The sequence below is a fragment of the Schistocerca nitens genome, chromosome 7 (assembly GCF_023898315.1).
Source record: "Schistocerca nitens isolate TAMUIC-IGC-003100 chromosome 7, iqSchNite1.1, whole genome shotgun sequence".
Classification (NCBI taxonomy): domain Eukaryota; kingdom Metazoa; phylum Arthropoda; class Insecta; order Orthoptera; family Acrididae; genus Schistocerca; species Schistocerca nitens.
This window is the reverse complement of record NC_064620.1, coordinates 31,481,513-31,508,915: the sequence shown is the minus strand read 5'-3', so window position 1 is coordinate 31,508,915 and position 27,403 is coordinate 31,481,513. Positions and strand designations below refer to the sequence as shown.

At 40.8% G+C, this 27,403-nt stretch overlaps 1 protein-coding gene across 1 annotated transcript in view; it reads right to left on the bottom strand.

Moving 5' to 3' along the window:
- Nucleotides 1-27,403, bottom strand: part of LOC126195833 (phosphopentomutase) — a 127,223-nt gene that overhangs the window by 14,057 nt on the left and 85,763 nt on the right. The window contains exon 10 of the mRNA XM_049934508.1: nucleotides 8,894-9,120. Coding sequence (XP_049790465.1) covers nucleotides 8,894-9,120 — 227 coding nt within the window. The remainder of the gene's footprint in view (nucleotides 1-8,893; nucleotides 9,121-27,403) is intronic.

Below are 27,403 nucleotides of genomic sequence, written 5' to 3'. Positions count from 1 at the left end.
CCTTCTTGACTGATTTATTAACTTTTAGCTTTCTTGACTAATTTATTAACTTTCATAACCATAGTTGTTAAAATGACATCATGATTACTAATCCCCGTTTCTTTAATGACATTGTTGATAAGGTCTGGCCTATTTGTAGCTACAAGATCTAAGATATTTCCATTGCATGTGGGCTGCCAAGCTAGCTGCTCAAGGCAATTTTCAGAAAACATGCTCAAATGTATTTCGCATGACTGTCTGTCTGTACCACCTGCAATGAATCCAGACCCTTGGGACTTTGCGATGGGCAAGAGATTCATGATAAATGCAAGCTAGGTATGCCCTGCCCCCCCCCTCCCCCCCCCCCCCCCTCATACAACAAATCCTTAGACATCCCAGTCTATACTCACTAGGTTAAAGTCGCCTCCAACAAGTATTGCACGATATGGGTATTTTTGCACTATTGACGGAATACTTTATTCGAATGGCTAATTCATAATGTTCTTATAGTTCACACTAGTGGTCTTGGGCAAGAATCTTCAATAGTTCAGATATCTGAAATTGCATATGCAATTGGCATCAACTTGTTAACTGCACAATATTCATCTATGTTGACTTGGATGTGGTAAAAGTGCACCCGAGAAACATCGTTTCCTAAAGTCAACTGATGATTGGACAATATCATCTGCAGATTCTGTGGCACCACCACACTAAGGAGCAAAGTGGCAAATTAGGATTTATTTACAAATTCCTTCTCAATGTCAGCCCAAGCAAAAATATGATTTCATATATACTGTATAATAATTGTAGCAGCAGCAGCAGCAGCAGCAGTAGTAATCTTACTGATATGTCACAAGGCTTAGCAAAAGCAAGGAAATCTAACAATGACTATTAACATAGTCACAGGCAGAACAACTGCCCACCGCACCATGTTACATGCTTTGCTTGCAACAAATGTGGGTATGTGGTCACTGTCTGTCAAAGCTGCCCACCCTTTGCCACAGTGTCACTTCATATTGCGCAGTTACAGGCTAGTGCCATCAGTTGATATCAAAACTCCACTAAAACTGATGATCTACTCAACAATGTGGCCGTGGATTTTCAAGTGGGTACTGGAGCTTCTTGTACTCATAAATAATACTGAAACATACCAGCATATCAGCTCACTGCCTATGAAAGCAATTAAAACATCACCTGGTAATTTACAGTAATCATCCTGTAGCTTTTAAAAGATCAAGTAGGTGTCAATGTTACCCTATAACATTTCTTTAATATTTCCACTTGTAGCTTCTGATACTGTTTGGTCTGTAAATCTTTACAGGTTTCGGATTTAAAATACAAGGTTCCGTTTAGCAATTTGGATGCTTGATGTAAGGAATATTGAGTCTAATCTGGGATTTGCACAAATTTTGGAGCACACATATAATTACAGCCTCTCATTTTTTCCCTGGATTAGGCCTGTGCCTTTTGCTATGAAGGAAGAAGTTAAAGTGAAGCCCAATTACTTATTGACGTATCCGGTTTTGTGATACCAATCTCATTTAGCCAATAGATGATGCCCATGGTTGCAATTAAAAAGCCTAACTGTTTCCTCTTTGTCAAGCTTTTGGCTTCTCTTCAATGTTTCTCCCACCATGTTATTAATCACATAACAATTTGCCTCTGTCCAGCCTTCATGTTATAACACTGCATTAATATCTTTAACTCCCAGCAGGTGGCACGCTTAAAGACCGTGAAGATTTCATTTGCACATGTCAGAAGTTTCCAGTCCATAGGCACTGTGATCATGATTGCATCCATGTCAAAAAATACACTTTAAATAAAAATTTGACCTCACCCTCTTAGATTTTGCTGAAAGTCAGTATACTTATAGTGGGTGCTGAAACTAAGAAAAATACCAAACTTCAATTTTTTACCTCAAACCATTCCTGAAATATGGTCATGTAAACTTTTCGAAAACTGGCCACAACTGTGTGAATGGACTTTTTTAAAACTGCCCTAATTGAGCTAGAGAGCTGGGAAAAGTGTCATTTGCAGCATTTTTCATGCTCTTTCCAATGATATACAACAAAACATAGCTTTTTCAAAATACTAATTAATATTTTGATATAATTTTTTTTTAAAAGTACATAATTGAAAATTTTCAAAATATTTCCATAACTACTTCATACTGTTGTAAATCACATGGCAAAATATAAATGTGGGATGATGATGGGTTCATTGTTAAAAAAATTATTCCAGACTCTTGTTTTTCACTAACAGCCGTAGTTTGACCAAACTGACCTTTAGCAAACAGGAATTTCATTAAAATATACTGAAAGGTAAGTAAAGAAGTACTAGAAATATCAAAATATCACCTTCTTGAAACAAAATTAGACAACATTTTCTATAATTGATTGCGTATTGTTTTTGGTTTCTTACAGTCTATTAACGGGCAAAACAAAATTTTGAGTGTGGGACCTATAGCTAAGATTTAAATAAGGTGTGAAAAACTTGTAAGTAGACTATTGATGCTAATACTTCTGGTCCAAAAATGCACATTTCTTCAGTGCAGACTTTAGCCACTGTATGAAGGCTGAGCTTGCTTGTGTTACTGTCGATGTATGCAGCAAGCTGTGAACAAGTTGAAACAAGCACAATGCTTGATGTCTGTGCAATCATTCAGAGACTGGAGTCATTGTTGAGATGATATAAAACTGTTACCTTCTAAGGCTTAGTGTGCCTACAGCATTATTGTGCACTGTGGTTTTAGTGTAAATCAATTGTTACTTCTGTGTTGACCAGGTTGTATCTAGTATATTTAATAGTTCATTTACAAGTATATCTATAAATAGAAGGAGAGTTTATAAGTGGTTTTTGTATCAATATGGAACCAAGTAAAAAATGCAGTGCTGTAAGAGTGCAGTGTTGTAATCCACTGAAGAAGTCAAATCATTTTCTCAGACAGAAAAAAACTGAGAAATATCACAGCATGGCTTCCCGAATTATTACCACAAGTACCTAGTGGTGGCAGGATTTGTGATAAATGTAGGAAAGATGTAACCACATTGAAAAATACACCAGAGCCCATCAGTGATAAAAACGTTGAAGAAGATTCTTCTGGATCAGAAATAATCATCCCAGACCAAGACCCTGACTTCACTGCAACTTCAGTGATTGTTCAAACACTTAACACATCACTTCAAGAACTAGGCGAGTCCCCAGTTGATAAGAAAAAAGTAACATCTATGCATTACATCAAATCAAAAGTGAAGAAATCTCCTCATCAGTGACATGTAAACTTTTTGTTACTGCTGAAACTTCTTCGTCAGATACTGATGAATCCTTTCTTCAAAATCTCAAAACAAACTTTAATAATTCTATAAGTAGAGCAAAAAAACTAATGATTCTTACAAGTTTACCTGAAAAGTGGAGTGTCAGGAAAATAATGAGGGAATTTAATTGCTTCTAATTAAATTGTTCAGCAGTCCAAAACAATTTTGAAAGAGAAAGGATACATGGAAGGTCCAAACCAAAAGCCAGGGAAGTGTTTACCAACAGGAACTGTCAAAACTGTACATTCATTTTATGAAAATGATGAAGTTAGCTGGGCAATACCAGGTATTAAAGATTGTGTGACAATTACAGAAACAAGTGGATGTAAAACAAAAATATCAAAAAGACTTATTTTGTGTAACCTTAAAGAAGCTTACAAATATTTTAAAGACAAGTTTCCTAACATAAAAATAGGTTTCTCTAAATTTGCCGAGTTGAGACCGAAACATCGTGTATTTGCTGGCTCGAGTGGCACACACACTGTCTGTGTGTGCACAACTCACCAAAACATAAAATTAATGACAGAAAATGCCAAACTAAATACAGTAACAAACAGCAGCTTAAACAATTATAAGCAATGCATTGCATAAATGCTTTGCAACCCATCATCAGTTGATTGCAACATGGGAAACTGTTAATATTGCCCAGGAGAAACTGTCATAGGTAAAATTTTACAAGACTCTTTTCATGAAATCTTAATTGAATGAGTTCAGTTCCAACAGTGGATGTCAGTTGACCGCTGTAATCTGGAAATTGTTCATCAAACTACTGAAGAATTCATAGATTTATTTTGTAGTAAGATGTCTACTTTGATTCGGCATGACTTCATTGCCAAGCAACAATGAACATTCCTTAACCAAACAAGAGAAAACCTTACGGGATCTGAATTTGTCATATGTGATTTTTCGGAAAATTATAGTATAGTTCTACAGGATGAAGCTCAGAGTTACCACTGGACAAGACAACAGATTACCATTCATACTTTTGTTATATATTACAAACACAAAGACAAAATTGAGCATATGAGCTTTGTCATTGTTTCTGATTGCCTGGAGCACAATACAGTTGCGGTTTACACCTTGCAAAAGAAGCTTATTTCTTATCTAACAAATAAATTTCAGTGTAGTTTCAGCTCTCAGAGACTGCATATGTGTGTGCAAGTTGCACTTGCATGTGTGTGTGTGTGTGTGTGTGTGTGTGTGTGTGTGTGTGTGTGTGTGTGTGTACTGCTGGCAAAGGCCTTAATGGCCAAAAGCTATGATTGTGTGAATCTTTTTATTGTGCCTATCGCGGCTCCATCTCCGCTATATGGTGAGTAGCCACTTTCCTTCTCCTGTATTGTTACATTCCATCCTGGATTTTCCATTGTTTGAAATAAATTTCAAAAGCTTCCAAAAAAAGAAATCCAATAAATCTGAACATTATGCTGCCAAGTACAAAAATAAGACTATCTTCATGAACCTTTGCCTTCAAGAGGAAGACTTTAACATAAAAGCTGAGTGGCACTTTTCAGCCACGGCACATGGGAAAGGGCCTTGTGATGGAGTAGGGGGTTCAGTTAAGAGACTGGCAGCTCGTGCAAGTTTGCAGAGGCCATACCAAAATCAGATCCAAACACCACAAGATCTATTTGAGTGGGCAGTAGGTAATATCACAAATGTCGATTTTGCGTATTCCACTCAAGAAGACTATGCTGCTTCAGAAATAATATTAAAAAGCCGGCACTGACAATCAAATGAACACAGCAATTTCACACTTTCATTCCCAACACTACATCAAAATTAATAGTCAAATACTTTTCAGGTGTTATGCAGAGTTGGGAGAGGGAAGTAACTACATCACCAGACAAACTGAAGCTACAATATGTATCAGACTATATCACCACTGTATATGGCAGAAACTGGTGGCTTGGGTATATTTTATAAGAGGGGGAAAAAAAGGAAGAGAGAGAGAGAGAGAGAGAGAGAGAGAGAGAGAGAGAGAGACTTTTATTCATCTATGTGGACCAGCTAAGTCATTCTCCTATCCTGCACGTGCAGATGTCCTGTGGGTATCAGTTGTGGATGTTCTCACAAAAGTAAATCCATTTATTTCGACAGGGAGAACATACATTCTTAATGAAAGTGATGTACACCAAACCCATTCGGCTTTATTGAAATGTAATCTGTGAAGTTCCAAGACAATTTATTGGGAAACTGCTTTCAACTCAAAACTTAATTTTTGCCTCAGGTTAGTGTCAAAGTATATTTTACAGAAAGTTGTTTCAAAATTACTGTTAGTACCTACTGTGTTAAATTTAGCTATGTGTAGATACCTGTTACTCAACAACAAACATAATTCATTTAATTTTTTTAATAGTTTCATTCCAAACATCATGGACCAGAACTATTATGAAAATACTTGTACTTTTTCATACTTTATTTCAGTTTGTAGATAAATGCTCAAACATTTTTGTTTTATCAGTTAATATGCTGTTAGCTAAGTTGTATGAAATTAAAATAAGCAATAAATTATAAAATATGCTGATTAGTTTTGTTTTAATAAGGTGATGTTTTGATATTTCTAATACTTTTTTAATTACCTTTCAGTATCAAAATATAATTAATATTTTGAAAAATGTTATTAATTATAAGCTATGTTTTATTGTATATCCCTGGTAAGAGCATGCAAAATGACACCTTTCCCAGCTCTCTAGCACAATTAGAGCAGCTCCTAGGGCAATTTAAAAAAAGTCCACTCACACATTTTTGGCTGGTTTTTGAAAAGTTTACATAGCCATATTTCAGGAATGGTTTGAAGTAAAAAATTGAAATTTGGAATTTTTCTTAGTCTCAGCATCCACTATAAGTATACTAAATTTTAGCAAAATCTAAAATGGTGAGGTAAAATAGGTGTGTTGATTTGACATGGAATGACCCCATGCACCTCACACAGTAGAGGATTTGCCCTACAAGTAGAATACACTATAGTTGAATTCTTTTATCTTGGCGGTTCGCGCATGCCCGCCCAGACGCGGGAGATTGCTGCGTTGCCAGTTGCACACGACGCACGCGCCAAGAGAAACAGCGCCATAGTACAGTATAGTTCGCAAGCTTACGTTTAGGGGGGAGCGCGCAGTTTATGAAGTACAGCCACCACGGCCGCATTAACCCTTTCGCTGCTACAGAGACGTGCTCCCCGCATTCCGCGCTGTGCGCGATTTTGTCACTGCACTGATCGCCTGTGCTGACACATGGTGTTTCCGACTGCTTTGACACACTTATCATTCGATTCCACAACAACTATTTGGCCCAAAAATTAGATTTTTACACATATTCTTGACTGATACCTTCCCCCCACTTCCTTTGACTGACTGAAGTGCTTTAAAATAAAGCCAAACGCGCCCGGTGTAAATAAAACTTTTATTACAGTCGCGAAAGACGGAATATTTCTCAATATTACATACGACACCTATGTGGTACTTAAATTAAATGAGATATTGTTATACAGTAAATTTTATATGAAATTTAGGTACCTTGTCCACATTTCATTCTCAACATTGTGACAACTAAAATCGACCATACGGAAAGTATACGCTATGGACTTTTACCTCTGCAAACTCTTCAAAATTTCGTGCAATGGTTTACTACATTTAATGCTGCACAATAACTGGGTTGAACATCGAAACAAAATTAAGTCATTTATGGGGGGAAGGTATCAGTCAAGAAGATGTGTAAAAATCTAATTTTTGGGCCAAATAGTTTTTGTGAAATCGAATGATAAGTGTGTCAAAGCAGTGGAAACACCATGTGTCTGCACAGGCGAGCAGTGCAGTGATGACAAAATCGCGCGCAGCGCGGAATGCGGGGAGCACGTGACTGCAGCAGCGAAAGGGTTAATGAAGAGACAAAGCACTAGAAATTTCAAAAAACTGCATTCAAACGAATAAAATTCGTGAAGTAAGACACTTCGATATTGTTTTAAAATTAAAAAAAATATTTAGCATCGCACAAGGTTTGAACTCGTTATCTATTGCCTTCAAATCCAACGCCTTAACCATTACGCTAACGCAGTTCACGCTGCAATATCTCTCCATAAGGACTCTAACACGTCACGCAAAATTCTGACAAACACTGTTGGTATGCCTATGAATTACTCGCACTTCGTCGAAGTACAATAGGAAATAGACAATTACCGCTGTTCTTTATTGCGAAAAAGCGGTTCGTGAAATTGATACAAATACCTTTCCTTGCTATCGCCTGAATTAAGAGTCTTATTGCTTGTTTGGTTTAATTAATTAATAGAAAATGAAGCAATTGGCATAAAGAACGGTTTTTCCAAACTTTCAAAAAACAAAGTCTGCTATCAAGACATTGCTTTTGTTCTATTACTTTATTTATGACTGAACGTTTCTAAAACTGAAGACACTCGTCCGTGCTCTGTACTACAGTCGAGATCTGGCAACGTCGTTCTCTGTTCATTGGCTGACTGTATGTTTTGACGTCAGATGCGCAGAACGAACCTAAACTCGGCCGCCAAGATATATGACGCGCACTTTAACTGTATTTAATTAAGAAGAACTGAGACTTCGCAACTAAGAAAATTATTATTAATCTCAGAAAGTCAAAATGTGTGAAAATGTAGATTTATTGCATTTTGGTGGGCAACAACTTTTCATACTGCAATTATGGTGCAAACATCAGGGTTTGGAGGCAACAAGGCACATTCTGCTTATGAACTTTTTGTTGTGAGTAGTCCTACAATGCAGTCATAATATTAATAAAGTGAAGTATATGTTTTAACTGTGATTTTCTTTTAGCCTAACTAGCTGTACAGACTTTTCAAACCATGATCTAACATGATAACTGGCACTACCAAGTAGCAAAGTACCAAACTTTAACTAATGTCCTAGGGCACATTAATCTGCCTTCTTTTTTTGCATTGGCATTTTGTACTTAATTATCTTTCTCAATTTATCGTGTTGTTTTATATGCTGACATTCTTCAATTTCTTCCCAACACTCATTTTTCAAGCTGCATATCCCTTATTTTTAGCCCATTCCATATTCACATGTTGATATTCTTCCATCAAAGGAGTACAGATATTCTTCCATCAGAGCAGTACCTTCACTCAGCTTGGAGATGACATCTGCATTTCTGCTTGTTAAGTTACTGATGGTGAAGCCCAGTGTGGTGTTTTGAGGCCCACAGTTCCACAGACTTCTAATGCTTCACAGGAGGACACTCACATCATTCGTCACATTGTTATGGTAAATTTATTTCATAAAAAATTTCTAAGCCTATACTCAAACACTTTTTTGCCATTATAAATATGAAATAGACATTCTTTTGATATAGAAAAGCTACATTGTATTGTCTGATGGGGGTAAAACTTTTTATTTACTTTAAAAAAATAAATAAAAATAGGGATGGAGAAAGAGAAGTAGTATGTTACTTTTTAAAATTACCGCAAAATCTACAGCAAATAAGGGTGACACCAATTCATGACTGACTGATGATGAATCTGCCATGTCAAACAATTTTTAATGACAAGACAAAGTATATTTTCACCAAACAACAAATTTTGCAAAAGGAAAGTGGTTTATTCAATATTAACTTACTGTTCAGTTGGTGACGCACAGAGCTCTGTGTAGTATTTGAGTTTTGGTTCAGTACCACTAGTACGCAGGGTAGCAACTAGTCCATTCTTAAATGTGAAAGTCAGCATCTGACTAGATTTTGATGTAGGCAGCAGAGCTTTCTTATCTGGTTGTGAGGAATCATAACCAGTTGTAAGATCTCTAACACCAATTACTTGGTACTTTCCTTGTAAAAGTGATCCTGGATACTGAAAACATTAATAGAGAGTACACTGTAGAACAAGTCAAAGTAATTTCAGTTTAGACTGCACTCTATATAAATCAAAACAATAAGTTATGGGTAAGCATATGTAATTACAAATCCTGTGAACATTAAAGTATTTTACAGCCCCAAAAGTAACATGCAAGGAAACCAAATACATTGAGAAAAAAAATCTTGTAGACAGTAATTTCATGTGTTTGGTACTTATTTAATGCAATTTTCCTGCTGGGAGGATCTCTGAAAATAATATTATTACGTTAATCCCATGAAGTGCCCTACCGACATCTGTACACAACTGACTTGTGAAGAACAATGTATGATATTCAATGAAACCATTTTAAAGCTGATACTTGATTTGAATAAACAATAATTTCTCACATTTGGCCATAATAACCTTGTCATTTTCAAGAGCATTAAATCTTGCATAATACCTTAACATCTGAACTGTTATTATCAGTAACAGATTCAAATAATATACCACATTCCAGACAAGTGTATCTTGCAAGAAGCCACCACTCATCTCACACACACCATAGTACTCAATGCACAGTGCAGCAAAGGAGTGTGTTCCATTATACGCACCAATATACCAATAGTCGAAAGGATGTGGTGGCTTGTTGAGAGTCACATGAGTGTGGGATACACTACATATTTGATCCTGTAGGTAGGCTGTTGATATACAAAAGGAAAACTCATGTGAGAAATTTATAAAATTAATAGGAGACAGAATGGCTGGCCAATACTTGACATTAGATATGATTTGTTACGGAACTGTGCAGGAGTGCACAATTGTGTACACGCAAAAATAAACAAGGTATCAAAACAGGCTCATCATGTGAAGTAACTATTTCAAATAAAATGACAGACTACAGAGACATGTTTGGCTAGCTCTATTGGTACAGTACTAGCCTGCAAAAGGGAAAGGTCTCAGGTTCAAGTCCTGATCTGGTATATAGTTTTCATCTGCCAAAGTTTCAGCCTATACAGAAAGTGGTTTCCCTCAACAAAGTCAGATGGCTGTGGACACCAAGTGTAGCAAAAAACTCAGAATACATTTGTTCAGATCAGTGGTGTAGCTATCCTCATTTCAGAAGGAAAGTTTGTTATCTCTGAGCAGGTACCTTATTTTAAGAGTTCCATGAATTCTGATAACCCAGTATAGTGGCAGAATTACAGTAGTCACATTACATGACTACCTCAGAGAGGATTAATCCAGTGAGCTACAGAGGATGAAAAGTTAATGAGATGTCTTCTAGCCCACAGAAACTGACAGTGGCAAACAGCATGATGTTCTTTTTGATGTTATGTCATCCCTCAGACCCAAAAAAATGTAAATATTACCCAAGATTCTGCAGATTCATTGGTATCAACTGTTTGGTCTTCGTTTTTATCTGCTGTTCAAATGAGCTTCCAGTCTTAAGTATGTGATTGACAATGTTGCAACAGCATTTGAAAAACCATTCAAACTGCATAGAATCGCAATGTATTTTAAACAAAATAAATGCACTTAATACATATCAAGTAGTTTTGTCATACCAGGTATTGAATGTATAACTGAATTATTTCTCAGATGTCTGCTATCACAAGAAAACACTGCAGAGGGTTATGTACATTTTAGCTACTTATCTAGCATTATTTAGTTAAATATTTGCATTACCACCTCGACACTCATCTTGCCTACACTTTCATGAGAGCTCATTACAATTTACATTACTAATCTTTATTTATTTGTTACTTTAATACTGTGACATGTTATTTGAATACATTATTGTGTAGTACAACTGAGAGGAAATGTATGCAGTGTGAGTGAGTGTGTGTGTGTGTGTGTGTGTGTGTGTGTGTGTGTATACACAAGATAGGCTTGCTTCTCACATACAATGAATGGAGTTCAACGTTTTGGAAGAAAATCTAGTTAGTAGAGGAACAACGGCACTCCAAAAGTTGCTAAAACAGGCTAGTTGGAGTAGGCTTTACTTCAATTATCACCACAAATTAAATAATATAGCAAGTTTTTCATGATTGGATAAAATAACAGTATGGTTCCCTTGCACTCTTCTTCTTCTTCTTCTTCTTCTTCTGTTGTCTGTAGTCATAAGTGTCTGCAGCAGTGAAGGGATGCCATAAATTATAGAAGCTTCTGTGCTGTGTATCAATGCCTTTCTGTAGGTGCTCTGGCCATCCCTTAGCGGGTCCTGCATTGTGGTTGTGGCTACCTTTTTTGATGTAACTGACAATTCAACAACCTGATGTGGATTGTTGTTGAGCACAACACATTGTGCTTAATGGGTGTCAACTTCTTAAACATGGCTCACTGTTGGTCAGGATAGGATGTCCACATATGCCTTATGTGTAGGGGGCCTATGGTCAGTATGTAAATGGATTTTCTGCTATAGGAATTAACCCGAAATATTTAAATCCCATAAATCACTGGCAGCACCTATTGTTTTGTCTGTAGATAATTACATGCTAAGTAGGATCATAGCTTCAGTAGAGGTTGTTTGTTCCTGTGGAAAGTGATCTGCTGATTACATGCCCACTATGCCAACAGGAAGCATGGAAGAGAAGTCAAATGTCGACTAGTGAGCACTGCCAAAGCATGTCAGCTCCAAGCACCAGCTCCCTCTGGCACCAGATTTCAGCTGACAATTATGTGAATCCTCTCCTATATCTTTTCTTAGAACATTATTCCAACACTGAAATTAACATCTTCTCATGACAGCCATGACTGGATAAAGGTCTCACAGACCAACCTAGGCACACCCGTATGTTTCCCGAGTAGAGGATACACTGAAGTTTCCATTTTTAACCAACTCTTTCATTGGAAAAAATCCTTTTAGATGCACACATCCTCACCAATTTGACCAGTCCCCCCCATCCCCCACCCCCATGACAGTCAGTCTGAAGATAGATGGGCTGAGAGAGAGAGAGAGAGAGAGAGAGAGAGAGAGAGAGAGAGAGTTCAGTTCTTCTGTTGCACACAGCAACCAATCCCTACCCATAATGAGTTGAAGCCTTGCACCTTGCTGCTGCCGTGAGGTTGCCACCTAGCTACCACAATCTGTTAACATCTCACTGTGTCACTACTCCACTCACATTGAGACAATTGTAAAGGATTAGATAGTGACCGTTACCATTAAAATCTTGAATTGCAGGAACAGCTGCAAACAAAATGAATGCTGCCATCTGATTAATTCGGACTCAAACATTCAGGCAACTCTCGATGATTCCCTTACACACATTGGAATTTCTCCTCTTCTATCACAGTGCAGTATGACAAACAGTAATTTCTCCTCTTCTATCACAGTGCAGTGTAAAACACAGTTCCCCCACTGTCAAGGGTACAGGGTACTTATAAATGGTGGAAAAATCAAAATTTTTTCATGACTTTATTATATTCTGTAGTTTTTCCTGGTTACATTGATATATACATTATTGGGTTTCAAATGAAAAATTACTTATATATACCAAATTTTAAAGTTATGGTCATGCATACCGCCACACCCCCTTTATTTCTGTTACAGAAACCAATTTTATTTCGAAAAGGACTGTGAACTTTCTGTTTCCAGCGATTATACGTATGATACATTGTGTATGTTGGTAACAGTGCAGGTTTCCAATGGCTGTAAATGATTATCTCTTTGCTAGTATTTACTTTTGTTTTGCTGAAGCAGTTTGTTCACATGTTAATGAATGTTTTATTGCCCAAGTGCTACATATGTTTGGGGAAGTACATATCCTTTAGTGTGCAATAAATATGAACTATGCCACGAAATTCAATAAAAGGAAATTCCGTGGTAACCAGTTCACAAACAAAGCAAGCCACACTGTTGAAAGTAACTTATGTATCAGTTCTTCAGGGAAGAAACTCCCACATGGCATGCCTCCTGGGGCTTCAAATTTTTCTGTTAACAATGACGCTGTTTGTAGTGGATTATTTGTTGTTGATGCAGGCATCTTATCTTCTTTGATAAAGGAAGTGGCAAAATGTAAACAATGTGATGGTGTAGGCTGTCTGCAAACAACTGAACAACAAAATAGCAGGAAGGGTTTAGTTGTTCCGTGTAGATCCTGCAATAAATCTACCTTGAAAATGACTTTGAACATTGTGCATAATTCATATGATATGAATTTGAAGTTAGTGTATGAAATGTGTGCTGTAGAAAAAGGGAAAAAGGCTGCTCAGTTGTTTTGTGGTTTAGTGGACCTTCCTCCTCCTCCCAGTAGGTTCAGCAAGTGCATAAAAATACTTTTAGGTGCCTTCACAGCTGTGTCTAAAGCACCTATGAATCGTGCAGTAGAAGAAACCATAAATATTAGTGGATCCAGGGACATTGCTGCTGCACTTGATGGGACATGGCAACATTGAGGACGTCATTCCTTGAATGGTGCTGTAAGAGCTACTTGTCTGGAGAATGGAAAAGCTGATGATGTTGAGTGCTTATCTAAGTACTGACACACCTGCCATGATAACACTGAAGGACATTGAACATCAGTGTTCTAAGAATTATGATGGTTACAGTGGAGGTATGGAGTGTGATGGAGCTCTAAAAATATTTCAGTGGTCGGTGCCCTTTTATAACGTTAGATATACGATGTACGTACACCATGGGGACTCTAAAGCTTTCAATAAAATTAATGAGTGCAATGTTTATGGTGATACCTTGGTAACAAAACTGGAGTGTTGTGGCCATGTGCCAAAGAGGATGGGTGCTAGATTGAGGAAACTATGAAGAGAAATGAAAGTTGCTATCTGGTGGGAAATCTCTGTCTGGCCGAGGCAGATTGACATAAACTGAAACGGACCTTCTTCAGAATTATTATGGACTGGCCATTAGACGAACTGCACCTCTGAATGACGTTCAAACAATGATAAAAGCTGTATGGGCCACCTACTTTCATAGGATGGCAACAGATGACCACACTGCTCAATGACTTTGCCCTAAAGGAGCAGATTATTGGTGTGGTTACCGAAAAGCAAAGGAAAGTGGTCAAATATACCATGCTAAGCATTCTCTTTCGCAGCCTTTTATGAATGAAATAAAACCAAATTTTAGAGACCTGAGTGGCCCTGTTTTGCTTAGTAAATGTCTTCATGGTGGCACCCAGAATACAAATGAAAGTTTCAACGATTGCATATGGGAAAGATTACCCAAGAATGTTTTTGTAGGAATAAATATATTACAAGTTCATAGGCTAGGTACAGTGATATGTTTCAATGATGGAGTGATAGGAAGATTGGAAGCCCTGAGAAATTTATGCATAAAATGCGGCTCTAATATGGAAGATCAATTACTTGCATGTGACAGACAATGGGTGCATGAAGCTGGATTCGCTCTTCAAATAGGTCTAGTACCTCATCCATCATGTCATGCATACCTGGTAAAAATTTGGTCCCCTTCAAATGTGTAACATTGGATTAAATGGTACCTCTATTTGAGGAAGCACTTTGGAAAAAAATTGCATCAATTTCTTTGTATATATATATTTTTTTTGATAACCCTAAGCAGGTTCAAAAATATTCAAAATACTTTTGATTTGTTTAGAAAATATGCAGCATTACCTGATATCAACAAAAAATCTGTAAAACATATGCATTATAAACAGTGCCTGAAAGAAACAGGTGTTGATTTTTACATATTATTGAGCCATAAAAGTATCCTGTATCCTTAACTTCGTGCCTGTGTTCTCAGGAAGACATCAGAAAACGTCACAACATTTTTGCAAAAAGTGCATGATGTTGACCAGATATGTTCTCGGTTTGACGGTTTTCAGTTGAATATTGTGCATTTAAATTTGACTCGAGACACAAGATCCTATGTAGATTCAGTTGAATTACTGTGTAATGCCAGTAGCTTTGATGCATTGCTCAAGGGGTTATGTGGCCGATACACTGACAAAATGGTATGAATTTTATAATGTGTCAAGCTTTCCACCCTCTATCTGTGGTTCAGGGAAGATTTTGAGTGTTTGCTGGTCACATTCGATCGGTTTGATGTCCTACTTGTGTCCTGGCATCAGGCAAAGGGGAGAAATGACGTGCTTCTTGAAGAGGCAGAAGTGAGAACTGTGGCTGTATTCATCAAGAGGATATATCCAAAAACTGACAGAGAAATAGAGGCAGCTTCATCCCTGTCTTTACAAGAGGCCGCATCCCATCTTTACAAGAGGCTATTTACACTGCAATGATGAGAGCAGAAGCTACTCATTCTTTCTTGTCTTTCTCTTGTGGGAATGATTCCCATTGTGTATTCCCTATTGAGACACACTGTATGTGCTGCAAGCGAGCTGGGCATACTATCAACAGGACTCGAGCCCCCTGCTGCTCTCACTGTCAAGGACAGTCACTCAAGTGCCGACTGTGTCTATTCATCAAATAGATTAAATAGAGGCCATGAAAGGGTTTGGTGATATTGAGATAATGAAGGACACAAATCCTAAAGTAGGAGAGGAGCTGGCATAAGTAACACTCCGGGTTGCTGTTAAAATTGGTTCTCTCATTAATCTCCAGGGATTGACAGAGGTGGCAAATGTAACTGTAAAAGACAACATAAAGGAAACACCAATAAAAATCTTAATAGACATGGGCACTCAGGTGTGATTATTACTTCTAGCCCCTGGCAATAAGCAAATGCCAAACCTACCATACTGTTGTATCAGTGGATTGGGTACAGAAAGTATTAGTGTAACTTATCACTTTGGTAAAGTGATGTGAATATAATAGATGGAAACATTCCATGTGGGAAAAATATATCTAAAAACACAGATGATGTGACTTACTGAACGAAAGTGCTGGCAGGTTGATAGACACACAAACAAACACAAACACACACACAAAATTCAAGCTTTCGCAACAAACTGTTGCCTCATCAGGAAAGAGGGAAGGAGAGGGAAAGACGAAAGGATGTGGGTTTTAAGGGAGAGGGTAAGGAGTCACTCCAATCCCGGGAACGGAAAGACTTACCTTAGGGGGAAAAAAGGACAGGTATACACTCGCGCGCGCGCACACACACACATATCCATCCACGAGCCGCTGGGCTCGCACTGCCTGCTGCTAAGAAAGTGATTGCTTTTGCAGATATGACTTGCAATAACGACTGCGCGAAACGCCGCTATCTCGTTAGGGGTGCTACGGCAGACACCCTCTCGAGCACCCCGAAGACTTCTTGAGCCCTCGGCTGTGATGGGTTCCAGGCTGTCAAAAGAAATGTCGTGTGTGCCATCCATCTGTGTATGTGCGGATGGATATGTGTGTGTGTGCGCGAGTGTATACCTGTCCTTTTTTCCCCCTAAGGTAAGTCTTTCCGCTCCCGGGATTGGAGTGACTCCTTACCCTCTCCCTTAAAACCCACATCCTTTCGTCTTTCCCTCTCCTTCCCTCTTTCCTGATGAGGCAACAGTTTGTTGCGAAAGCTTGAATTTCGTGTGTATGTTTGTGTTTGTTTGTGTGTCTATCGACCTGCCAGCACTTTCGTTCGGTAAGTCACATCATCTGTGTTTTTAGATATATGGTAAAGTGATGTGATACACAAGCATTTGCCGAATTGACGAATGACGATTGCTACCATAAAAACTTTTTTTAAGTAAGGAATTAGTATAGCCTGGTGTTTGGACGTGTGTTTTATTTATGAACATGCATTCTGGAATGGATGGTGTGATGAAGCAAGCTGGGATCTTTTTACTTCCTTTCTTGTTTTGCCATCTGCCTTCTCGAAACTCATTTTTCATTTTTGAGTAATTACTATTGACATATGTGAGTATAATCTGCATCTACATCTACATCTACATTTATACTCCGCAAGCCACCCAACGGTGTGTGGCGGAGGGCACTTTACGTGCCACTGTCATTATCTCCCTTTCCTGTTCCAGTCGCGTATGGTTCGCGGGAAGAACGACTGTCTGAAAGCCTCCGTGCGCGCTCTAATCTCTCTAATTTTACATTCATGATCTCCTTGGGAGGTATAAGTAGGGGGAAGCAATATATTCGATACCTCATCCAGAAACGCACCCTCTCGAAACCTGGCGAGCAAGCTACACCGCGATGCAGAGCGCCTCTCTTGCAGAGTCTGCCACTTGAGTTTATTAAACATCTCCGTAACGCTATCATGGTTACCAAATAACCCTGTGACGAAACGCGCCGCTGTTCTTTGGATCTTCTCTATCTCCTCCGTCAACCCGATCGGGTACGGATCCCACACTGATGAGCAATACTCAAGTATAGGTCGAACGAGTGTTTTGTAAGCCACCTCCTTTGTTGATGGACTACATTTTCTAAGCACTCTCCCAATGAATCTCAACCTGGTACCCGCCTTACCAACAATTAATTTTATATGATCATTCCACTTCAAATCGTTCCGCACGCATACTCCCAGATATTTTACAGAAGTAACTGCTACCAGTGTTTGTTCCGCTATCATATAATCATACAATAACGGATCCTTCTTTCTAAGTATTCGCAATACATTACATTTGTCTATGTTAAGGGACAGTTGCCACTCCCTGCACCAAGTGCCTATCCGTTGCAGATCTTCCTGCATTTCGCTACAATTTTCTAATGCTGCAACTTCTCTGTATACTACAGCATCATCCGCGAAAAGCCACATGGAACTTCCGACACTATCTACTAGGTCATTTATATATATTGTGAAAAGCAATGGTCCCGTAACACTCCCCTGTGGCACGCCAGAGGTTACTTTAACGTCTGTAGACGTCTCTCCATTGATAACAACATGCTGTGTTCTGTTTGCTAAAAACTCTTCAATCCAGCCACACAGCTGGTCTGATATTCCGTAGGCTCTTACTTTGTTTATCAGGCGACAGTGAGGAACTGTATCGAACGCCTTCCGGAAGTCAAGAAAAATAGCATCTACCTGGGAGCCTGTATCTAATATTTTCTGGGTCTCATGAACAAATAAAGCGAGTTGGGTCTCACACGATCGCTGTTTCCGGAATCCATGTTGATTCCTACATAGTAGATTCTGGGTTTCCAAAAACGACATGATACTCGAGCAAAAAACATGTTCTAAAATTCTACAACAGATCGACGTCAGAGATATAGGTCTATAGTTTTGCGCATCTGCTTGACGACCCTTCTTGAAGACTGGGACTACCTGTGCTCTTTTCCAATCATTTGGAACCCTCAGTTCCTCTAGAGACTTGCGGTACATGGCTGTTAGAAGGGGGGCAAGTTCTTTCGCGTACTATGTGTAGAATCGAATTGGTATCCCGTCAGGTCCAGAGGACTTTCCTCTGTTCAGTGATTCCAGTTGCTTTTCTATTCCTTGGACACTTATTTCCATAATAGAGAAAGGTTAGCCCTCCATATTGAGAAATATAGCACCAGATCTAATTTTGTCCTTAGTTTTGTGTATGTAATTGATTTTCTAATTTATTTTGACTATTCTTAGTTAATATCTTTTTTATAGGGTGAAATCGGTAATTGTTTTGTAACTTTGACTTGCAAACAAATATAAATGCTGTAAAAATGATAAACATTTGGATAAAGAATCACTAGGATTCTTAAAGTATTTATTTAGTTCTATTCGAAAAAATGTTAGCAAAGCCAGCTCTCAATTAATTCCAAAGTAATTACCAGGTTTGTCAAAAGCATTGTTTGTATAACTATATCTGTTAATTCCATCATTTAAACAAATGATTCGGCTTAGAAGCCGACCTCGGGGAAGATCAGTTTGGATTCCATAGAAATGTTGGAACACCGACCCTACGACTTATCTTAGAAGCTAGATTAAGTAAGGGCAAACCTACTTTTCTAGCATTTGTAGACTTACAGAAAGCTTTTGACAATGTTGACTGGAATACTCTCTTTCAAATTCTGAAGGTGGCAGGGGTAAAATACAGGGAGCGAAAGGCTATTTACAATTTGTACAGAAACCAGATGGCAGTTATAAGAGTAGAGGGACATGAAAGGGAAGCAGGGGTTGGGAAGGGAGTGAGACAGGGTTGAAGTCTCTCCCCGATGTTATTCAATCTGTATATTGAGCAAGCAGTGAAGGAAACAAAAGAAAAATTCGGAGTAGGTATTAAAATCCATGGAGAAGTAATAAAAACTTTTGAGGTTCGCCGATGAGATTGTAATTCTGTCAGAGACAGCAAAGGACTTGGAAGAGCAGTTGAACGGGATGGATATTGTCTTGAAAGGAGGATATAAGATGAACATCAACAAAAGCAAAACGAGGATAATGGAATGTAGTCGAATTAAATCTGGTGATGCTGAGGGAATTAGATTAGGAATTGAAACACTTAAAGTAGTAAAGGAGTTTTGCTATTTGGGGAGCAAAATAACTGATGACGGTCGAAGTAGAGAGGATATAAAATGTAGACTGGCAATGGCAAGGAAAGCGTTTCTGAAGAAGAAAAATTTGTTAACATAGAGTATAGATTTAAGTGTCAGGATATCATTCCTGAAAGTATTTGTATGGAGTGTAGCCATGTATGGAAGTGAAACATGGACGATAAATAGTTTGGACAAGAAGAGAATGGGAGCTTTTGAAATGTGGTTCTACAGAAGAATGCTGAAGATTAGATGGGTATATCACATAACTAATGAGGAAGTATTGAATAGGATTGGGGAGAAGAGAAGTTTGTGGCACAACTTGACTAGAAGAAGGGATCGGTTGGTAGGACATGTTTTGAGGCATCAAGGGATCATCTATTTAGTATTGTAGGGCAGCGTGGAGGGTAAAAATCGTAGAGGGAGACCAAGAGATGAATACACTAAGCAGATTCAGAAGGATGTCGGTTGCGGTAGGTACTGGGAGATGAAGCTTGCACCGGATAGAGTAGCATGGAGAGCTGCATCAAACCAGTCTCAGGACTGAAGACCCGAACAACAACAACAACAACAACAACAACAACCTTCGTAGTAGAAGAAACTGTTAAAAAGAGAGAATTGTTTTGTAGTTTCAGTTAATTGAATGAGTTATGTTTTAATTGTAATTTCTGTTACTTCAACATCGAATGATTTTTAGTTTCAGTACCTATTATTGTGCTGATACATAAAGGCCCGATTTTTGGTCTCGAGTCAGTCAGTCCATGGCCCATTTTCAGACAAGAAACCTGTGCTGGTTAGGTCAACAACAATGTATCAACTTAACTGTGAAATAATAGTAACACAAATAGGCCATGTGTGAAAACAATGACAGTGTCTGTTCAATATATACTGTATTATACTGCAAGAACTGTGAACTGTGTGGTCAGGTTCTTACTGCTCACAGATGTTCAACAGTAAACTATTGCAGCAGCTTGCTGAAACTGTATAATCCTGAGGGATTGTGAACAGTGAAAGTAAAGAACTGTGAAACACAACTATGCAACTGTTGGCTACATCATTTACAGTAATCAGTGTTGAACTTCCACCCCCATTTTTTAGCCAGTATCACAACACAGTATGTCGATACCGAGGACCATCGACAAAGAAAGAGCAGGCGCACATCACATATGGTGTCACGGGTGAGGACATTGTAATTGGGCACAATAAACTAGGACTCTGAAACTCTGAAGAGTGGATTCAAGAGGAGTTTACAGTACCATGATTTTAATGAAGGAGATGCAACAGCCAGTCAAGTGCTTGGATTTCATGGCCACAGTAGGACAGCAGCTAATCAGCAAGCGGGTTCTATGGAAGGAGCCATTGAGTACAGGAGCAGCCAATCAGTATGCACATGGACACATCTGACTGAGATATACAAGATGCCTTGCCAAGAGAATTACAACTTGCAGCTGCCGTGCAGATGACGAATCAAGATGACAACCCCAGCGGCAGCAGCAGGAGACTAGTGAATAAGAAGAAGGTAATCTCATAACAAAGGCCATTTTATAATAAGTGATACATAATAAATGGCCTTAACGAACAAGAGAGTGTGATGGAAGAGAAGGGACAACGGGGAGGGGGGTTATATGATAGTGGCTATAAATTAGACATGAATGTAACTTTGAATGATGTGGATGACAGTTCTATTGTAGACGAAATGATAAAAAATACAGTGTATGGTGAGGTGAGTGAAATGGACGAAAACAGTACTGAAGTGGATGAAATCATTAAGGCTAAAGGGGGAGGAACCTAGTAGTGAAAATCAGGACAAAAGTTGATGGCAGACGGAGAAGTGGAAGCAATGTTAAGGCAAATTATGAGTAGTTTGAGTAGTATGAGTATGAAAGAAGAAATCAGTAGGGTGGGAAATACTATGAAAGAAGACATTACCATGGTGGAAAAGAAAACCAATAGCATTAGATCTGACATGGTTAGCTTAAAGGACGAACTGAAGAAAAGAAATTAAAAAGGAGATTTAGGTACTCAGCTCTAATCTCTCAGAATTAAATAAGAAGGCTGAGGCGGTATTAAAGATTGTGATGAGAAGATAAAGAAAGTAGAACAGAATACTAATGAGGAATTAATATTAATGAGTAGTACACGTTTAGAAGAGAGAAAGAAACTTTGTGATGACTGTAGTAGGAGGGTGGTGGCTTCCGAAAAACAGTGTTAAGATGAGGTCAAAACTGCCAGGAAATTTTGTGCTGAAAACAGGATTAAACTTGAGAACCAAATTGATCAGATTAAAAATGATTTGGAAACTGAGGTGGAAACCAAGTGTGCAGTAGATAACCTCAAACTTCGCAGCTCTACAATTGCCAAGTGTTACGCTGTTACCTCAAACAATGGACTCAAGTTTCGTGTTGCCAGACTGTGCATGCCAACATGCGAAAGGTGAAGTGGATGATTTCCAGATTCATGTAATGATTGATCGCTCATGTAGTGTTCAAAGGGACCCAAATTCACACACATGCTTTGATCCTTTATGCGCCACAATATCAGTTACAGTAGTGCCGTGTGCAACGCCGCCATTCGTGCAAAATGCTCATGCGATCAACTGCTATCAAGTTACGGCAGTTTTGCCTTCCTCACAATTTAATAACAGACATTTTTATACATCAAGTTTGCTAGGCTCAACCACCAGATCTGTCGCCCAGTTTCTCGACCACGTGGGTTCGAGCACACCTGATGGCGCTTTGCCATCCAGGAACGTTGTACCACGACAATGTGACCCCCAGCAGATTTCACCAGTGATTTATGGTCCTACCACATGGGGTACGTTTCCGATATGCACATGTGCACAGAAAACTTTCACTGTTGCCACACAAAGGGCCAAACCCCACCCACCCACTTTTCACTCATGAGGGGCACACTGATTCCGACCACACAGCTGCTTGCTCCTTCCGCAGTACCGTCTGCGCCTGCCACGTCGGTCTTCTGCGACATTTCCGAGGTGTACAATTTAAGTACTGTGCCTTTAACCTCTGGTTCAGTTTACGGCCCTACCTCATGTGCCACTCACCCGTTTGTTCCCATGGTACCGACCGTGCCTGCCGCATCTTGCTCCCATGACTCATCAGGGACATTGCACCCAACCATTGTTCAGAATGCGTTTGCTAGTAACATGCCCACACCAGTACTGCCGGGTTTCAGGACAGCTTATCCTACCAAGGGACAGCCGGCCTTCCAAGATACGCTGAAGCCAGCCGCCCCCCCCCCCCCCCCCCCCGGCCCTCTGCCATAGCTACCTCCCTTATACAAGGACAACCCCGTTTCACGGTTCACGCTTGTGGAGCACCTTTTCGAGTTACATCAGGTGACCGACGACAACTCTAAATTTCTATGTCTCATTACACACCTCCATGACAACTCAGATTTAATTTGTGATCTCCTCCTTTCACCACCACCGCCGCCAAAATATGAGTTCGCCAAGAAGACAATATTGGTCCGACTCGCCTGCTCGCCACAGGAATTAATAATCAAGATCCTGTACAAGGAACAACTGGGGGACCGCATTCCGTCACAACTCTGGCGCCACCTTCAGCTACTTGTGAGTGAGCACACGATGCCGGACATTACCCTATGGGCGGTATGGTCTGCCAAGTTACCTACTGACCTGCAAATACACCTGCTACCGCACTCCTTCGAGTCTATCGGCTCTCACCTTCGTATCGCAGATCAGCTGTATGCACTACAGCGACAAAAACAACCAAGACACCTCTCACCACCGGTTGGCACTACATCGCCTGTTTACCAGCTATCTGCGGGCAGAGGCAGGGCTCGTTCCGCCTCCATGCCATCTACACCACCGAGCAGTAGTCGTTCGCTCTCTCCTCTTTCCAAGCACTCAAGAATCGCACACGCACCATACAGCCCAGTTTACATTCCAGAACAGATGAGCGAGGACAAACCTCCTCTGCTGTCACAATCACTGCCACCACGACATCCGGCTCATCCGTACTGCTGGTACCACAAGATTTTTGGGGATGAGGCCATGAAGTGCAGATTACCTTGCCAGCATCCAAACACCGACTGCAGGATCTAAAAGACACTGAGTCCTGCGGGAAACTTCACAGGTGTCCTCAAACATTGCACTCCGTCCACTTGTCCTCTCGGCCGAGCGGTCATTTAAACGTGGCCGACATTTCGTCGCGGCTCGTTTCCCTAGTCGACACAGACACTAACATGTCCATCATACCTACATCGTTGGCTACTCCCGTCTTTTCACCGACGAAGTCGCTTCTACGTGCTGTCAACTCATCAACATTATAATCTGTTGGATCTGCTACAGTTATGGTGCATCTATCTCCTTCTCTACGTTTCCTGTGGACTTTTTACATCGCCGACATTGACGAACCAATTCTCAGTATGGATTTCTTGTCCCATTACAAACTATCCTTGAATATAGTCCAAGATTCAGTGTTACACCACCCTTCTGACACTCAGATACTATGCTCAGGCGCTTACACTCGTCGTTCCATTTCTGTCGCGACATGTAATTTGGTTCGCAAGTGCTCCACCCTCATGGGCAAAATTGTGACCTGCGTCACTAATCTACTGTCAGAGTACGATGCAGCCGCGCAACTCCATCAGCAAGATGACGAGTTGAAACAACGCATTGCCAAAACTTTCGATGAGCTCACCGCGGCTCGTACCTCACTGCTGCAATTGCAATCCACAGTTCCTTCACTTGATCGACCTTCATCAGCAGACACCAGCACGGACACTCATCAGGTTAGTTCAAAAACATTCATAGCGTGTGATTATTCGCATTCAGTGATCTCTGCACCCGCCACACACCGGCTACATGCAGTGCCACGTGTTTCAAACAGTGCTTCTAATGACAGTCGCGCACGATGCAAACACACCCACCTCGCAGGCAGCTGCCCTGCATGTTGGTACACATTGCCCCTCTCTTGCGCGCCAACCACGTGACTCAGCGGCCATTGCCGTTCCCCATGCGATGCCACTGTCTCTCTCGCTCGCGCCGGTTACTCAAGGCAAAGCTAACAACAGACAGTCGCTGCACGCCCCGATCCGCTCCGTCCTGCGCACGCAGCCGACCCCTTCGAACAAGCACACACCACGCACACGTAATAGGCATGTGACTTGCGTGAGCCTTTACCCACTCGTGCTAACGGCTACGCCTCATCGCGCCCCACTCGTCCCAAAACTTCATGTCAGGATGTTACTCAGAACTCGTGTGCAGTTCTCAGTCACTTCCGTTGCTGACGGAATGACACACAAGATAATTACCACTACCAGCCCTCCTATTAGGCACAAGGTTAGATGCATCGACCCCATTAAGTTGCACGCGGCCTGGCAGCAAATTAATGAACTTCTGGAGGCAGGCACTCTACAGTCATCAGACAGCAATTGGTCTTCACCGATTCACCTCGTCGCCAAACACGAAGGTTCTTTCGAATGTGTGGTGATTACAGACACTTAAACACTCATACCATCATGGACAATTACCCAGTGCCAAACATAAATGATTTCTCCCATGTTATCGGGCACCACAATCTTCAGTATGATTGACTGTAAACGTTCCAGATTCCCGTAGCGCCAGAAGACATTCCAAAGACTGCTATCATCACGCCACTCGGTTTGTCCCAATGCAACTTCATGCCATTTGGCTTAAAGAATGCGGCACAAACGTGGCAACGTTTCACTGACTCAATCTTACGACAGTTCGAGTTCTGCTTTGCATACCTGGATGACATCCTTATTTTCAGCAAGTCGACTGAGAACCATGAAGATCATTTATTCCAGGTCCTCCAGACCTCGAACTCCAACGGTGTCGAGGTCAACAAAGATAAATTCCAATTGCACCAGTCTTCTGTGACATTTTTGGGCTACGTACAAAGAACTCCGACGTTTCCTGGGTACTATAAATTACTACCGCTGACATCTACCTTCTGCCGCTGTCGTTCAGGCCTCGCTGTCCAGCAAACAGATTTCGGGCCTTAACCTTTGCTAGAGGCCTTCAGGGCTCTAAATACAGTGTTAGCTCATGCCGGCGTACTCGCCCAGCCCGATCCGTCTGCCGAGTTGTTCATCACTACGGGCGCCAGTGACATCACGGTCAGGGCAGTATTACAGCAACGCAAAGGCGACACAGTTTCATCCCTTCATTTCTTCTCTAAAAAACTGTCTACAGCACAGAAGAAATATTCCGCTTTTGATAGAGAACTTCTGGCGGTCTATGAAGCCCCCAAACACTTTCGCCCCGACATCGAGGGCTGTTCTTTCTTCATCCTTACTGACCACAAACCACTGGCAAACGCCTTCTGCAACCCTCCCGAGGACCCACCCCCTCAACGTTTCCGCCACTTCGACCTGGTCTCTCAATTTACTACAGACATACGCTACATCAAAGGCACAGAAAACATCCCCACTGATTTCTTTTCATGGGTCAATACTATCCGACACATCGTCGATTTATCCAAACTTGCCGCTCTCCAGGCCTCTGACAAGGAATCTGAAGCTCTCCTCACAGATCCTCAGACATCGCTTGTGTTTACCAAAGCCAAGTTCCCCGGTGCCGGCCGGTGTGGCCAAGCGGTTAAAGGCGCTACAGTCTGGAACTGCGTGACCGCTACGGTCGCAGGTTCGAATCCTGCCTCGGGCATGGATGTGTGTGATGTCCTTAGGTTAGTTAGGTTTAAGTAGTTCTAAGTTCTAGGGGACTGATGACCTTAGAAGTTAAGTCCCATAGTACTCAGAGCCAGAGCCAAGTTCCCCGGCGTTTTGGACGAAGTGTGGTGCGACTCTTCTACCGGCACTCTGCGGCTGTTGCTCCCTCCCACATTGAACCGACAAGCCTTCGACGCCTTGCATAACCTCGCCCACCCTGGCGTCCGCACCACCACACACCTCGGCACCAAGCGTTTTGTTTGGAAAAATGTTAAGCGGGACTGTCAAACCTGGGCATGCAGCTGCATTTCCTGCCAACACAACAAAATCAGACGTCACACCTCTCCCCCTTCGACAAGTTTGAAATTCCGCAAGGACATTTTCGTCATGTACATATCGACCTTATCGGCCCTCTGACACCGTCAGAGGGCCACAGATACATCCTCTCCACAATCGACCGCATGTCTCGTTGGGTGGAAGCCGTTCCTTCACCCAACATCACATTAGAAACCGTGGCCATGGGATTCGTCTCATGGATCGCTAAGTTCATTTGCCTGTCCACCATCACCACCGACCAGGGTTGACAGTTCAGTTCAAGTCTGCACTTTTCACAATTCTATGTAACCTTTGTGGTATCAAAAAAATTCATACAACAGCCTACCACCCGCAAAGCAACGGTTTAGTGGAACGATGGCACCGCACCCTTAAAATATCACTCAGGTGCCATGACTGCGTCTGATGTGAGGCACTTCCTTGGGTGTTACTCGGTGTCCATTCGACCTTTAAACCTGACTTAAAGGGAACCATCTCCAAATTCGTTTTTGGTGGAAACCCGGTTCTACCTGGGGAACTTATCCTGCCTCAAGCACCCGAGGATTTCCCGACCTCCCTATACTTTATTAGTAGAATGCGCACCCACTTTAGACACGCATGGTTACACCCGCCTGCAGGGATGATTCCGTTAGACAACCCCTGCAACCCCCATACTTTGGCCCCATTGAAGTACTCCGGAGGGGCGAGATGAAGTTCGACATTATGATTAAAGATCGCCAGCAGACCGTTTTGATACACGGGCTAAAGCCTGCTTTTGTGGACTCCGACGCCCCTACAAATCTACGTAGGGTCAAAAAATCAGCTCTGCATTCAAATAAGTTAAGTTTACAGCAGGTAATGACTCAGGTGAAGACAAGAAATAAGTGAAGAAACTTAAAACCATATGGTGCAAGGAAGGTACAACAGAATAATTCAAAGGCAGCCATTAGGCAAGTAAAGAGTCACAATAACGGAGCAACATTACCACTATATG